The following is a 13,960-nucleotide window of genomic DNA, read 5'->3' as shown; positions in this document are numbered from 1 at the left end:
CATTTCTTCTCCTTAGGTACTTGGCAGGGAACATCAGGGCTATGCTAATAAAAAAAAGAATTTGGAGTGAGAGAGATGAATGCCAGTGTAGGCAGATAAGAGTCAACTGTTGCTATGAAGTTGCTTTGAATTTACATATTGTAAATTGCTGCTCAAAGTCAAAGCCACTGAGAATCTTCCTTGGCTGAGAATATGTGAATCAGGGTAAACAGATTGCAGGCATGAAGGTACAAGAAGGAAATGAAGAAAGAACTGTTTTTCTTTCTGGTCCTTGCTTTGTGCAAGGTGAGGATCACATGAGAATAGTCTTTGTTTTGGTTTGGTTTATTTTGGTAGAATAACAAAAATATTTTACTAAAACATAAGACTTATAGAAGTTTCCAGATGAGCCATACAAAATGGTCCCAAGTTGTTTTGAAGGCGAATCTACACTTGACATCAGAGTCACAATGTTATTAGTGAGGGCTGTGCTGTTTGCTTAATGTTCCCAGTTTGGTTCAATCAAGCTTGTTCATCTACAGAGCCTAAATAAAGTTAGACTTGGCTAGAAAGCACATTCTAAAGAACTGGTTCATTGCTTTATAGCAATGCAATTAGAGTGCCATGAAAAGGGGAAAGGAGTCCATAAAATTAAAATAAAACTTACCTTCTCCCCCCCAAAAAATAAGAAAAACACCCACACTCTTGCAGCTAACTCTGACAGCTGCCTTCATTTACAGTGCTTTATACTTAAACCAATGGGGGAAATGAATCAAAGCAGAGGGAACAATGCTTTTCAGCATTTTGCAACAGTCCAGATGATACTTCTAAATCTGCTCATGCTTTACAACAGTGAATTAGGACAAGATAGAGATTTGCTAAAGTGCATTTAGTCACCAAAAGCCTGAACATATCTGGGCTTTTATTCTGTAATGTTTCTAAGACTGTGTCCATTAAATGCAAACAGAAAAGGAAGTCTTAACAGAACAGGAGAGGGTGATGCATACTTGAGCAGATCGACTTGAATATTACTCAAGGCCTGTAGCCTAGTCCATGCTCTAGCTGTTTGTATGGCTTGGGTTTCCTCGGTCTTCCACGCTGTGCTACATCATTTGCTAACAGATTATCTGGTTTGGGAGCACCTAACAAAACCTGAATCCACAGCAACACCATGCAAATCTGCAGTGCTGGGGGCCACTTATCTTTCAAAATGCCCAAACATATTCTTCCCAACTTGTCTACCTTGGATGATAAATTTTGGTCACGGAATTACTTTAGGAGATGCCACTGGGTATTCTTCTGGAAGGAACAGTTCAAGTTTAAAAGTCACTCCCTCAAAGGGTCTAGCAATGACTACATGAAAATATCTGGCATTACTCTCATCTGGATCTGCTTTGACTCCCGGGAACCGGTTCTGCAAGCAAACTGGGGCTTCCTTGATGATCCTGCAGGGCAGTCCGGCCTTCTGGTCAGATCCCCAGTTCGGCCTCTGATCTCATCTTGGGCTCCACTGGCCTCACACACAAGTCAGAGTAGACCTTTAAAACTCCACCAAGTTATCTGTAACCACTGCAAATCTTTCTGTTAACAAGAAACATATACACTCACTTTTTCGTTGTAGATGTCTCCAAGCATTGTACTTGCTCTCACAATATCTAGGCTTTGAAAAGTGTTTCTGGAAATTTTCAAGTACTTTTTCAAGTATTTAATTGCTTCCGTTGTCTCTCCTTGGCTGGAATATAAAAATAGGAAACCATTGGAATGCCATCTCACTTGGCATTACAGTGAAAAGAATGCATTTTGTGTCTGGGCTGTAGAAATGCACAAGATGGCTATCAGGACAATGAGATGTAACGTGCGAATACCAAGTAAAGAAACATGTGGCTTCTTTTTGTTAGAGTACACCATGAATTAAAACTGACAATTTTCAAACCCTCATGCATTGCTGATGGAAACGTAAAATGATGCAGCTGCTTTGGAAAACTTCCTCCAAAACTTTAACAGAGTTACCATATGACCTAGAAATTTCACTCCCAAATATGTACCCAGGAGAAAAACATGTCCACAAAAAAGCTTGTATGTAAATGTTCATGGCACATTGTTTGTAATGGCCAAGAAAAGGAAGCCATGCAATCAAATGAGTCAACAAAATATGGTATACCCACGCAACTGAATGCTGTGAAGTAGTGATACATGTTGCAACAAGGATGAAACTTGAAAACACACTAAGACAAAGGGGCCACACACAAAAGATCACAAATTGTATGGTTCCATTCACATGGCATGTCCACAACTGGCAGATCTGCCTAGACAGAAAGTAGGGTAGTGGTTGCTAGAGGCTGAGGATGGGGGAGTGAGGAATGGCTGGTAATGGATATAGGGTTTCCTTTCGGGTGATAAAAATGTCCTGAAATTAGGTAATGGTGATGATTTCACAACTCTGTGAATATACCAGAATATACACCAGGTTGTAGATCTTAAAAAGGTGACCTGAATGCTATATGAATAAAGCTCTTTTGAAAAAAGAAAAGCCTTTAAAAATCTTACAAAAAGTAAAGGCTAATTTTTTCTTGCAAGCTTTTCTGAGCAGTGAAATCTAGGTGTCACTGAATTCACATAGATCAGGGTACTTAAAAATGTTCATGGAAAATGGAATTAAAATATGTTTATTTTTGGTGTAAAACACATTGAGATTTGTGCATACACATTTAGAGGGTTGTATACTCTAGAAAAATGCTCAGAAAAACAATTTATAGCAAACCGCTTGGCATTTACTAAGTACATACATATTTTTGAGTGAAGGAATGGTTGGAAATTTGTGAAGGATGGCACTTATAGAGTATACACAAAAGTTAAGCCTCCAAGTATACTGTGAGAACCTCTGTCAAACAGATGTTTGAGGTCCATGACCATAAACTCTGACTACTGGATTTTTCAGTAACATCAAGAAACTTTGAAAGCATAGCAAATATCCCCAAATATTTTCACTACTGGGAATATGGTTTCTGTCCTTGAAGAATGTCACTGTCAACTTGGATGGAGATAAATGTACTCTACATGAGATTAAGTGGGATAGGTAATATGAATTACATATAGTGTTTTGAAATCTGGAGTACATTCATATGACAACCTTATAAAAGCATGTCCAATGTTTGGAGGGTAACTCTGATTTTACAAAGAAGCCAAAAGAGATTTGGAGTCAAACCTAGTGAATGCAATGGAGACCTCTCAGTGTTTATATGAATTAAAAAAAGTGTCCATTTTAGGAGACATATTAGAATTGTGACATATACAAAATGCGTGGTGTGTTTAGTGATTGACATGTTTCTTCCCTCTCCACTTTCACCCACATCCTCAGCACATAGGTTGGGAATCACTGTTAATCATCTTCTCTTTCTCCAAATGTTTTTTCCCTCTTCGGCGTCTAGCACTATCAGTCCATCCCTTCACCTCTCCTATACCTCTCACTGACACTCACCCAAAGTTGGCTCTTTCCAAAGTTCTATTCAGGGCTTGACTTTCCCTTGCAGTGAATTTTATTTGGATAGCTTCCTCTACTACTATGGTGTGACTTGACTCTCATAAGCACATATCAGGCAAACAGGCGTTTCTAGGCATTTCCCCTCCTGCTTCAGATCCAACTTTCTCACTGCCATACACACTTGGCATGTAAAGAAGGCAGTTATTTACAATGGTTATATCTGACAGGGTCATCTAACGGTGAGGATGATGGTATTTTTTGAATCTCTCTTTAGAAAACTCCTTCACAGTGAAGCAATGTAAAGCATGCATAAGTCATTTAATAAAATTTGTCCAACAAATGGGATTACCAGTAGAGATTTTTTTCCTGTTTTTTTTTTTTTTAAGTGTGACCCCAAATTCATCTGGCTGTTTCTAAAGATCAAAACTATGTCTCTCAAATAATGATTGAAAGAACATGTCACAGGCTCAGAAAGTATTGTCAATGGAGTTTATTCAAAACAGGAGGCAGAGGGAGGAGGGATATCAACTTGTATAGCCTCTGATGATTTGGATGAAATATTTATTCTCATAGATGTGGTATCTTTAGAAAAATAAGTTAGCTGATAGAATAAAAAAGGGAGAGAACGATCCAACATGGGAAGTGGGATACACAGCAGACTCATAGAATGGCAGATGTCCTAAATAGCACTCTGGCCTCAGAATCAGCCCTTAAGGCATTCGGATCTGGCTGAAGAGCCCATGAGAGTATTTTAGGCATGGAAAGCCAAGATACTCTGGCAAAAAAAAGAGGACCTAAATGAAAGTTCTCTGTGAGTGAGATCCCAGTAGAAAGAACAAGCCATCAAAGAAGGAGGTACTTTTCCCTGAAGGGAGGAGAGAACTTCCACTTTGACTATGACCTTGTCTAAATAAGATTGAAGTCGGCAAACTCAAAAGGCTTCCATAGCCTTGGCAACTCATGACTAGAGCCTAGGGAGACTACTGACAAACCATAAACAAGAGTGTCAAATTATTAAGTGAACAACAGGAGTCACTGTGTACTTACTCCTCATGTAGGATCTCTGTCCTTAATGTGTTGTCCAATGTGAATTAATGCTATAACTAGTACTGAAATAGTATTTTACACTTTGTGTTTCTGTGTGGGTGCAAACTGATGAAATCTTAATAATACTAAATCGATCTTCTGTATATAAAGATAACTGAAAATGAATCTTGATGTGAATGGAATGGGAGAGGGAGTGGGAGATGGGAGGGGTGCAGATGGAAGGGAAGTTATGGGGGGAAGCCATTGTAATCCATAAACTGTACTCTGTAAATTTATATTTACTAAATAAAAGTTTTAAAAAAAGAAAAATAAGTTAGCTTACATTAAAGTCATTCATTGTATTGTGGATATTAGAAAGATCTAGGCTTCATTCCAATCTGGTTTCTTGGATGAATAATTTTGATCATATTAAAGTTAAGAAACTGAACAACACTTCAGCTTGTTCATTTTTAAAATGACTCATAGAATGACAATCATTGTAAGTAATATTCTGACCTCAGAATCAGCCCTTAAGACTTCCTGGTCTGGCTGAAAAGCCCATGAGAGCATTTCAGGTGTGGAAAGCCAAGACACTGTGGCAAAAAAATGTTCTATATGAAAGATCTCTGTGAGTGAGACCCCAGCAGAAAGAAGTGGCCATCAAAAAAGGATATACTTTTTCTAAATGGAGGAGACAGCTTCCATTTTGCTTATGGCCTTTGTCCAAAAACTGAAGGAGTTTTTGGAATTAAAAGGTTTCCATAACCTAGGCAGCTCATGTCAAAAGCCTCAGGTGATCACTGATGTCATACATAAGAGCATTAATTGTTAAATTAACAACAGGAGTCACTGTGCACTAAGTCCCCATGCAGGACCTCTGTCCTCAGTGAGATGTATTATGAGATTTAACTGTCACACTAGTTCTCTGTTTTTGTATGCAAAGTGTTGAAATCTTTACTTAGTATAGAGTCTTCTGTGTACAAAGTTAATTGAAAATGAATCTTAATGGAGAATGGTATTGGCAAGGGAAGAATAAGGAGGAGAGGGAGGGGTGGGGATGTGGGTGGGAGGGCGGGTATGGTGGGAAGAATAACTATATTCCTAAAGCTGTACTTATGAAATTTGTATTTCTTAAAAAATAAATTTAAAAAAATGGTAAAAATAAATAAAATGACTACAAATTGCTGTTAGATGAAAAAGCAAAAAATTCATAGCCTGGCACATAGTAGGGATTCATTAAGTGGCAGCAAGTATTAGTATCGTGTATGAAACAAACGACTCTCACATTCACAGCTCTCTAGATGATATTTTCCAACACAAGCCAAACAGAAAATTCAATTTGTTAAGCATTATTTCCTTGAAAATCTTTTATCATGAAATGAATTAAACAAGGTAATTTAAATGTACACTCTGCAAACTAGTCACACAAAATCCTAGTATCTGCTTTCTAGGGAACAGGATCAAAGAACTAACATATTGTTTACTTGAGTACCAGACTCTATCAAATTCATTCTTTTGCCATTTTTTTATTGGTAAAGGAAACTGTTAAGCATGAGAAATAGGATGGAATTTGGCTTTCCTTAAGTTGTAAACACTGCTTCTGTCCTCACTTTTTCATGCCAAAATTATGACTAATTTTCCAGTTAGATGTAGATCAGAAAAAAAGGCTTTTGAGGGGAATTTCCCAAATGCAGGCAAAGAATGAAATCTATTGAGAAGTTCCCTATTTATTATAATTTTTTTCTTTATAGGATGACCAAACAATTTTGAGAGAGCTTAAAAGTACAAAATAGCAATAAATCAATCATACTATTTGGGATGTAGAACAAATTTTTGGATTTCTATGTGTAAAAATGTTTTTATCAAATTGATATTAACTTTCCAAGCTATATCCTGGATTTTGATACTCAAGGAAAAATAATGAAAAAAGAAAAAAAAAACTGGAGACTGCTTTGCATATCACTTTAAAACCTTCAGGAAAAATTATTATTGTTATTATTATTTAGCTGAAACAAATTCAGGGATGCTTAGTTTCATGTTCCTAAAAGCTGATATATTTTTGATGGAAGTATATTTTGGATTAGATTTGTTCTGTTGAAGATTATTAAATTTAAATACATACAAATAAACAAAAAAAATTCCATGAACAAGGAATAGAAAAGTAGCATAAATCAAACTATTGCTGGATGATTTTATTTTTCTTCCCAGTGGGCAACAGATCTCCAACGTGTTCAAAATTATCTGGAACTTGCTCTAACAAATTCAACTACAGGAAAGTATTTCTATCACAAATACTATGCTCTACTCAATGAATGTAATATAGCCAGCAAAGTTACTCGTACAGTATCTGAAATACAAACATTATATTCTTGCTAACGGGTTTTCAAATGTAAAAGTTAGCAACATATTTAAAAACCAATTTCTCCTTGAAAGAGACAAAAATTATTTTCTTACAGAAAGGCTGCAGATTATTTGTATAAGTTGAAGGACAAGGTTAAAATGTTAGACAAATATTAATTCCAGTTTTCTATATGCAGTGCACAGGTGCAACTTGAACAGCACATTATATGGTATAATCATTAAATTCATTCAACCAGACCTTTGAGAGTTAAAAACATATATTCTGAGGAACAGGACTCCTCGGTCCAAAGAATGAGAATGAAACAGTGCAGAATATTTGTGTATCAAGGTGATTCCACTTTTCTACTGGGAAAACAGGACTGTTAACACCCACGTCCCCTGACAACTGTCCAATTATGTATATCACACTTGGCCTACTGTTTGCAGTAGAAGTAATCAATAAAGGATGTGGTTGAGTGAACATAGATTTTGGTTGAACCAATGCATGAAAACTTAATCATTTACTCAGGGAGAAGAAATCAAATAGAGCAGAGATGAAACAGCCACTAAGGGGTCTGTTGATTGTGCCACCAAGTCTGTGGGCCACAGATGAAAGTAATAAGGCAAATGGGATCAGTGACAGGAGAAAATGTAAAAAGCTGTTCTTAATTTCATGAATTAATAGAAATATTGTGATGTATTTTTTGGTCATTTTAGGAGATTTCGCATCAAAGCCTGGATGTTCCTGTTTAAAGAATATATGAGAATTACTAGGGCATGTCATTTCTCTCAAGCAAGAAGAAATTAATTTCCAGTTATAACAGAAAGGTAATTTTCACACTTGGAACTTTGTACTGATTGATTTAAAGATCACTGTGGAAAGTTTACTGGGAAATAATTTAACTTGGGTTCACAAGCAGATTTCCAACTGGTATGGAGGAAACCCAGAAATGGGACAGTTGTGACCAATGTGTCTTGAAACACATCTTTGTGATTTTTTTCTAGATACTTTTAAAGAATAATTCTGATGATGTTGAAGAGTTTGGCATTTCAGTAAAGGAGTAATTTCAGTAAACAAGGCAAAAAATACCATAAATAAAATTGAGGGTGTTTTTCCTTCTGTAGTTAAAGTCTGTCTTTATAATATTTACTTCAAAATTTCTCATCTCATCTTTCTATGTTTTATGGGCCATAATTCTGGTCTATGTACTTAATAAAGCAGCTTTTATCATTTTGGAGCATCAGCTTTTTTCACTAGTATTCCAATGGGAGGCATTTTAAATGTTTAAATGTGTATTTTTGTTATGTCACTTAAACTCTTGTGCAGTTAATATTACTCAGATGAACTGTGAAAAATAACAAACCTTGGTCACTGCTAAACTTCCTCAATAATTCTAACACCAGCTCTGAAGTCTAGTATAATCAACTAGGAAACTTTGGGTTCCCAAATTCTTCGTCTTGAGAGAACATGCTGTTTTTTTCACTTGAGGGTTCAGAATCAATTCTTATAACTATTTTAGATGCTTCTAGCCTTCTAGCTTATTCACCTTTCATGGAAGCTCAGTGGATGGCCTTATACAAACACTTATCCTAGACACAGCTCTCCTCTTCTCTTTCCTTGAAGGAGATTAAATATGTTTATATAGAAATTTTTATAGAAATAGAGCTACTATTAGTGAAACTGGTGGAACTGCACAGGTTAGGGAAAAGAAATTTGGAGGGAATGCTGAACATCACCCACCATATGACTTGTATCGCAGATGGTCCTGCCAAGGTTTCCTCTGTTTTGCATGTGCTCTATCCCTTGTATGTTGCTGTAAACCTGAGAAGCGCAGTTTATAATGTGAAAGTGATGATGATGGCATGATGATGACAATGAGTGTGTAAAGGTACATGCAAGCTTATTGAAGAATATTAAGCTCGCAAAGCAAAAATTTACTAAAACTGTCCACACAATTAATATAGGAGGATTTCTACTATTTAGTGGACTTGATTTAATAAGGATTCTCAGATATCCAAGAGTGCTATTGTTGACCTACATATGATTTTTGGTTTTGAAACATCTGCCCGTCAACAGGTCATAGTCTTGGATTATTGTGCACAGAGGTTGAAATATGTGGGGTCTTCCATTCCCCTGAGCACTCCTCTATAGACACCAACAGTGCTGCAAAAGGGCAGATTTGGCCTTGAAGCCTTGTTGTGGCCTGGGTCCCCTGTGACCTCAGAAGAGACGTCTCCCTTGCCCTTGTGCATTTTTCTAACACTGCACAATCAAGAACCTCGGCCACACAAAGCATGGACAGCATTATTGTACTTTAGTAGACAGGGATTCTTATAGGTGGAATTATTTTTATTTGGTATAAAAGTGAATTTGGGATAAATCTTGTTCCATTATCTGTTTGCCCTAAGGCAAGTTACTAGGTTGCTGAGACTGTTGGAACAGAATCATTCACATTCCTACCAAATCCACACTTGACTTCAGAAAATCTCAAATACAGCTACATTGTCTCCCATCCCTAACTCCCTAATAATACTTAAGCAGCCAAATTAAAACATCAGATTGTCTGTTGTTGCCAAAATGTACCAGATAACTGTTTAGTTCTCCTCTTAGTTTTGGCTCTGTGGGCTAGGAATTGAAATCATAGGGTGTAGACTAAAGTACTCCAGATGAGACACAAGGCTAACATGTGAAAGTTATTTGGGGAGAACTTCCTGTCTCCAGAAGTTTCAAAAATAATTACAGGGGGCGTAATGAGCTAAGCATCCACCTGTGGTGCAGGCATCCCATATGGGCGCCCGTTCGTGTCCTGGCTGCTCCTCTTCCTATCCAGCTCTCTGCTATGGCCTGGGAAAGCAGTAGAAGATGGCCCAAGTGCTTGGTCCTCTGCTCCCACATAAGATACTTGGAGAAGCTCCTGGCTCCTAGCTTAAGATAGGCTAAGCTCCGGCTGTTGCAGCTATTTGGGGAGTGAACCAGTGGATGGAAGACCTTTCTCTTTGTAACTCTGCCTCTCAAATAAATAAATAAAATAATTATAAATACTATCAGCACCCAAGGAAGCATTCCAATACTAGTCCTGTGACACAGTAAAAGCTCATGAAAAGAAAACAAATTTTCCCTGGAGTTTAAACTCTTTAGTTATGTTGAGACACAATGGAAATATCATTTTGTAAAAAAATAGGTTATACAGATTTAAAGAGGTACATTTACTACAAAGCAAGAGGAAGAATATAATCATTTTCTATCAATTTCTTTCAATGGTAAAAACAGACTCAAAACTGAACAAAAAAGCAGAGTTGGTTTATTTTAACAGACATTAAGTTGAATACTTATAAATCTCTTCTTTGTATTCAAGCATTTGTTTCTTCTTGGCTTTTACTTGGAATGGAAAAGTTTTTTTTTCAACTTTTATTTAATAAATATAAATTTCCAAAGCACAACTTTTGAATTACAGTGGCTTTTCCCCTGATAACTTCCCTCCCACCCGCAACCATCCCATCTCCCACTCCCTCTCCCATCCCATTCTTCATCATGATTCATTTTCGATTATCTTTATATACAGAAGATCAACTTAGTATACACTAAGTAAAGATTTCAACAGACTGCACCACACAGACGCACAAAGTATAGAGTACTGTTTGAGGAGTAGTGTTACCATTAATTCACTTAGTACAACACATTAAGGACAGAGGTCCTACATGGGGAGCAGGTGCACAGTGACTCCCGTTGTTGATTTAACAATTGACACTCTATTTATGTACGGAAAAATTTTAAAGGTCAGCTGGTTGGTCTTCCCTGGATTAGTTTCCAATATTTATTTGGAAATAACTTACCTGTGGCTCAATCTCCCTTTGTTGAGTTAGTGTTCATACTCACCTTATAACTGTGTCTGTGTTTCTGTACCACTTACCCAGCAGTGACTATAATTTACTTGGTATTTTGTACAGTCCATTCCATTTCTTTGGTATTAGTATTTTGACCAATTATTATTATATTAATAATGATAATATGCACTAGTGATTCCACCTCCAGCTCACTAGGCATTTCATGTTTTAGATGACTTTCTAATAACAATTTCCCTTTCAAAATACCACTCTGTATGTACTTGCAATTTAAATATAAACAGGAAGAAATCAGATCTTTATCTACCTATGTATATATGTATGTATATGTATCTATCTATCTACACTACTGCAACTATTTTTTAGAAAACTATAATTCTGGATATAAAAAAAATTCTAAAAGTAAGGTCTTAACTTTGATAACTTTTTTTCTCCCTATTCCATCATGGCTTAAGTCATAATGGTACTACATAATGTAAAGATTAAATGAAGTGCACAGTGATCACAATATAAGTGGAGGGAAAAAAATCATATATTTCCCATGGGAAAATTGTACATTGGAAATTTGTATTTATACTTTTGTTAAATTTGATGTTTTAAATAGAGTAAATGAATATTGGTTTTGTACCCAATTGTCTATCCAGATATGCTCAATGGAGAGATGTCGGAAAGGAAGAAGGATGACTGAAGCATAAATGGAAACTTTCCTCAAAGAAGAGATCTAGGAAGGCCATGGGAAACTGGTCACTGAAGCGTGCATTTCTGTGCTCTCTGCTTTCTTAACCTGCAAGATGTGACCTGATTTTCTCCCTTCATTCAAGGTCATCACTAAACTTACAGAAAACAGAAGAGAAAATAATACGAAGGAAGAAGAGACAAAGAAGAGTTTAGATGCATATTTTAAAATACCACAAGGGTTTAAAATAACTTACAATGAAAGGGTCACTTAAGAAGGGCACTGCTTAAAATTTAAGCAGGCAGTAATGGAAAGCGACAGACCTCAAACAATTTAAGTCTTCCACAGTTGAGTGAATTCACAGTGACAGCAAGGCAAGGATGTGCTAACTTACCTCCTCAAGACCTTGGCTACTGCTTCATAGGCTCTCCCCAGGCTGAGATCATCATCAAGGTCTGCAGAGATTCTGCAGCACGTGTTAAGGACCTATCAGGGAGAGAAATACATACTGAACATAGAGCATAGCCAGACACATCGCTCTTTTATGTTTCATTTCATAGCACAAAAGATGAAAATAATTTTAAATGCCTCTGTAATTTTTTTGGTTTAAAAATTATGTAGGCATGCTTTATTTTTATCTGTAGCACTACTTGTTTCATGGCAATCCCTTTAAGCCTTGACAATGAGGTCTCACTTTTATAAAAATAATTCTTCTCTTACACAATCCTGAAACTTCCAATTTATATAATGTAGGTGTGAAAAATAATAGAATGTTTATAACATTATTTTAAAATATGAGACTATTATGAGTGGTAATATAAGGTAGATTACAATATTCTACTATGGAAGCTTAAGTATCACTTTTCTTTCTATAAATAGTTGTTTGAAAAGCATGAATTTAGTTGCTAGATTATTTCTAAACCTATTATTTTATTAGATGCATATCTCATAGTGTGTATATGTATACAGAATACACTAAAAATACTTCTTACAGAGGTACTTCATTACCAACAATCTCTTCAATAATCAAAAGATCACAGCTGCCAAAGCCAACATATGATCTTAATTTAATTTAACACTGACATCATCGGTACGGTATAATTTTCTTCTTTACTCTCCCCCACCTTTCAATAGAAAATAAAGAGAAAAATACATAAAACAAAATCTACATTCTTTCCCTTTCCCTCATTTTTACTCAACCCAACCTATTACACACATGAGGACACAGGAAATCTCCAAAGACCTCTATGGAAATCCTTTTTGCACATCTTCTAAGCAAAAATTAGTGAGTGATTCGATGGCATTTGGGAGGGAGACGCAGAATGACAGGGACATAAATAGACTGTGAGTGAGTGCTGCTGCCAGAATTAGGCAGCTCCAGGTTCAAGGATTAGAGGCAGTGTTGATATTAATCTTTACTTTCCTAAGGTTAACATTTGGAAGATTATTTCAATGAGGCTGTTGTGATACCTCACAAAAATTGAGTTTTGTGTGTTTGCAAATGAGTGCTTTGACATAATGCTTATTCAAGTTACTTATAGACCCGAGTTATAATTTCTGCTAAATGTGCAAGGTTCAAAATTTCACTGATTGTACTTTCAAAAGTATTTTAAAATTACTTATCTATAATTAGCAAATTATAAGTATGTATTATAGGATATAATGTGATGTTTCATTCTACATATAGGTTATAGAAAGATTCAGTTAAGTTAATAAACATATTCCATCATTTCATGAACTTTTCATTTTTTGTAGCATGAACTTTAAAAAATCTATTACTTTAGCAATTTTGAAATAGTTAAGATATTATTATTAATCTTGATTCTTATTTTTAAGTCTCTGGACAAACCCTGTATAACTGTATAGCTCACTAGGCTAATCCTCCGCCTTGCGGCACCGGCACACCGGGTTCTTGTCCTGGTCGGGGCGCCGGATTCTGTCCCGGTTGACCCTCTTCCAGGCCAGCTCTCTGCTGTGGCCAGGGAGTGCAGTGGAGGATGGCCCAAGTCCTTGGGCCCTGCACCCCATGGGAGACCAGGAGAAGTACCTGGCTCCTGCCATTGGATCAGCATGGTGCGCCAGCAGCAGCGGCCATTGGAGGCTGAACCAACGGCAAAGGAAGACCTTTCTCTCTGTCTCTCTCTCTCACTGTCCACTCTGCCTGTGGAAAAAAAAAGATGAGAATATACTTTCTACTCTGTCTTGCGTAACTGACAACACCTATGCTTAATCAGCTCTTACTTGACACAGACCTGTCTGATGTAAGGGCAGAAACCCTGAAATTCATGCATTTATCAGAGAGCTTACTGAATCCAAATATCAAAATATTTAGGAAGAGATTTTCTAATGTCATTTCTTTTACTCCATATGTTTCTATACGACATTCAGAATATTAAAGATTATTGTTATCTTGGGCCAAAAATAGGTCATTGTCTTCTTCTGCAAATACCATGTCCTAGACACCATTTGGACCTCAGGAAACCTTAAATAGATGAGAACATGCTTGCAATTCTCAACCCCTTTACAGTGCAGTGGTGTAGGCATTGGACTGAAAGCAATTATGTGAATTAGCAATGACTGAAGACTTGTTTTTTCAGAGCTGAAACTATTGCCCC

General features: G+C 36.6%; 1 protein-coding gene across 5 annotated transcripts in view; it reads right to left on the bottom strand.

The window, feature by feature from the left end:
- Positions 1-13,960, bottom strand: part of TTC29 (tetratricopeptide repeat domain 29) — a 263,775-nt gene that overhangs the window by 100,532 nt on the left and 149,283 nt on the right. For all 5 annotated transcript variants that reach the window (XM_008267377.4, XM_051820003.2, XM_008267378.4 and 2 more), the window contains 2 exons: positions 11,740-11,831; positions 1,588-1,711 (listed from right to left, as the gene is read on the bottom strand). In XM_008267377.4, the coding sequence (XP_008265599.2) occupies positions 1,588-1,711; positions 11,740-11,831 (216 nt within the window). The remainder of the gene's footprint in view (positions 1-1,587; positions 1,712-11,739; positions 11,832-13,960) is intronic.

Source organism: Oryctolagus cuniculus, chromosome 8 (assembly GCF_964237555.1).
Source record: "Oryctolagus cuniculus chromosome 8, mOryCun1.1, whole genome shotgun sequence".
Lineage (NCBI taxonomy): Eukaryota > Metazoa > Chordata > Mammalia > Lagomorpha > Leporidae > Oryctolagus > Oryctolagus cuniculus.
Note: the sequence above shows the minus strand (reverse complement) of the source record. Positions and strands in the feature narration are given on the sequence as shown.